General features: G+C 35.4%; 1 protein-coding gene across 1 annotated transcript; it reads right to left on the minus strand.

Moving 5' to 3' along the window:
* Positions 1-882: 882 nt before the first annotated feature.
* On the minus strand, positions 883-1,818 carry LOC115873564 (olfactory receptor 14A16-like). Its single transcript, XM_030888858.1, has one exon. It carries the CDS (start codon positions 1,816-1,818, stop codon positions 883-885), a length of 936 nt encoding a protein of 311 aa, XP_030744718.1.
* Positions 1,819-3,015: the final 1,197 nt, after the last annotated feature.

The raw sequence follows: 3,015 nt of genomic DNA on the forward strand, positions 1-3,015 counted from the left end.
ATTTTTAAATAGTGCAAAGTAATTTTCAGCATTAGCTACACATGGCTCTAATAAGAAAATGTATTGACAACTTCATTTGGTATCAGTGGAGGAAGGCAGATTCCTGCTAGTTTAATAGTTATCTTGTGGAGGGAAACAGTTGAGCAAGAGGCTGGAATCAGAAACAGAACACAAGAAGACAGAAACCCTTCATCCACACACTTTATGCAGTGTCTACTTACACAATAGATAAGGAGGGAAAAGGAAGATGAATTTATCTGTTATATGGATGCAAGGGAGGCTCTGGGTGTAATTATAAGTGTTAAGAATATAACTGACAAACATTTCACACCACGGGTCCTCCATAGGAGCTTCTGCCTGCCGTGTAATAAGGTTACTCATTCTTAGGAAATATAAGAGGTAAAATATGTGAATTTATTTTTCATGTTCTTAATGTGATTTTTCAGGATCTGTCTGGATAGTGAATGCCCAATTTAAACCAAATAATTGTGCTTTTAAAATTAAGATAATTGATAATGCAGAATTAAAAAAATATATACTTTATAAAAAGTAATGTTACTAGCCTCCTAAGCAAACATTTTGATTAGGACAACTCATTTTATAAATTATATGTCCTAATATTGCTAAATATATTTCATTTACTAGCTAATCCACAAGCATCTGTTGAGTCAAATTTAAAGAAGTGTTCAATGATATCTATGGTTTTCATTTTCCCCATGCACCGGGAACATATTCTTTAATAATGATGTCATTAATTCCAATTCAACTAAGGATTACATACATTTTCAGATATTTTCTATATTTTATGCATATTAAAACTGGGGACTAGGAGTGTCTTAGAACGGAAGAAGTATGACATCTCACTAAATCTTCCACTGATGGTCAATTCAATTTAAATACCTGCATGGCCAGCACTTTCCCAAGAGCTGCTTTTATTTCCTTGTTTCTAAGACTATATATGATGGGGTTCAGTGTTGGGGGCAATACAGTGTAAAATACAGACAAAATGAGATCTATAACGGACCTCGAGTTAGAGGGTGGCTTCAGGTAGTCCAAAGAAGCGGTTAGGATAAACAAGGTCACAACAATCAGGTGGGGGGTGCATGTGGAAAGGGCTTTGCTCCTACCCTCTGAAGAGGAGGTTCTGTGGACAATGGAAAATATGTGGACATATGAGTAAATAATACATGCAAAGCAAACTAGTGTGGCACTGAAAATAAGTGCAATGATTCCCATTTCTCCTAGGTTCAATTTGGAATCTAAAATCAAAATTTTTGGAATGTCACAGAAAAACTGATGGATTCTATTAGAATTTATCGTCATGGAGAATGTTGCTGCAGTGTGCATTGCCCCAGAGATCACCCCACTGATATATGAAGCCACCACCATATGTTCACAAGCCCGTCGACTCATGATGACCTCATAATGTAATGGTTTACAGATAGCTACATAACGGTCATAAGACATCACGGTCAACATGGCTAATTCAGTGCAGGCGAAAAGGACGAAACAAAACACCTGCAAAACACACCCAAGGAAGGATATGGAGTTCCTGTGCATCAGAGAGTTTAGAACAAATTTAGGAACAGTGACAGAGATGTAACATAGGTCTACAAATGACAGATTCTTCAGAAAGAAGTACATGGGGGTGTGAAACCGAGGATCACACGTAATTAAAAAAATGATGAGCCCATTTCCTGTCAGGGCTGCCAAGTAAGCCACCAAGAATAGGGTACCATGTAAGATTTGCATCCCAGGGTCATTGGAAAATCCCAGAAGAATAAACTCAGTGACTACTGTATGATTGATCATCTCCATGTTGACATCTTCACCAATTGAAGTCTATGTACTGTAAGCAAACACAAAGAAGTGAGGTTTCTAAAAGTATATTTTTAAACAGGAATACTGGCATGTCTTATTCCAAGTTGCAGAGATGCACTGATTTTATATCACAGTTACATGCTGATAAGTGGTTAACAATGGACTGGTTCCAATGGGAGGGAGACCTGATAGTAGCTTTTGCCAGTTTCTGTGATGTAAATATTGCCACCTGTTCCCAAATCAGAAGGAAGAGACAAAAGTTGCACATAATATTTGCATAGGTCAGAAATAATAGTATTTCATTAGCTACTGAATGAGAAAATGAACTGAAAACTATAATTAATATTATTTACCCATTATTTTGAGTCATTCAAAGACAAATGTAATGATTAAAGGCAAGGCTTCCGATCTCTGAATTACTGTATTGGATGTGTCCATCTTCTTTGTAACTTATTAGCAACAGTTAAAAAGTTATTTAACCTCTCAGCTAAGCTCTGTAATTTTGACTGAGGAGTGCTCTAAAGACTTCATTAGCTCATATACATTAAGACCATATATGTCTCTAACTTATCCTAGTTATAAGAAGTTCTTTTTAAATGGTGGGGACAATATTAAAGATGGTACATGTTATATGTTTTCATCTGTACAAGGAGCCAATAAGGTGCTGTGGTAGCTCCTATTTTGGAGCTCAAGATAAGTTAGTGAGTGACTGTTTCCCCCAACATTTTTGACAGTGGTCTGGCTGCTCTACCTTAAATGTACACTATACTGTTTTTGGCAAGTAGTAGGTAAGTCATCATGCATGTTAAAAATGATAAGAGCATAATTCTTAATTGATATTTATATACAACCTGTACATTTAATCATTGGTGAGTGAGGAGGCAACAAGACATCACTGTCTCAGTTTAGAGCCTCATAAACTGTGATATTAATTGCATTTCAGTTTAAAAAATAAATATCAACAATAAATTACATACTATTTATATATTACTGTTTCAAGATGTTTTCTTCCCAGACAATTTGCTTATAATGGCTAGCGTCTTTATAACATATAAAATTGTGAAGCCCTACGTATTTTTATTAATCAGCTTTCATTGTACCAATATCCTGTTTTAAAGTCCATTTTGTATCTTAAACATGAGGAATGGCAAAATTCAAGGATGAGGAATTAAAAAAAACATTATTTCTTCTACT

This window comes from Echinops telfairi, unplaced genomic scaffold (genome assembly GCF_000313985.2).
Source record: "Echinops telfairi isolate 266 unplaced genomic scaffold, ASM31398v2 ScPeMD7_7469;HRSCAF=8507_0, whole genome shotgun sequence".
NCBI classification, from domain to species: domain Eukaryota; kingdom Metazoa; phylum Chordata; class Mammalia; order Afrosoricida; family Tenrecidae; genus Echinops; species Echinops telfairi.

Bases quoted from the DNA above. Each gene is read 5' to 3' on its own strand.
- LOC115873564 (XM_030888858.1), bottom strand. From the start codon at position 1,818: ATGGAGATGATCAATCATACAGTAGTCACTGAGTTTATTCTTCTGGGA.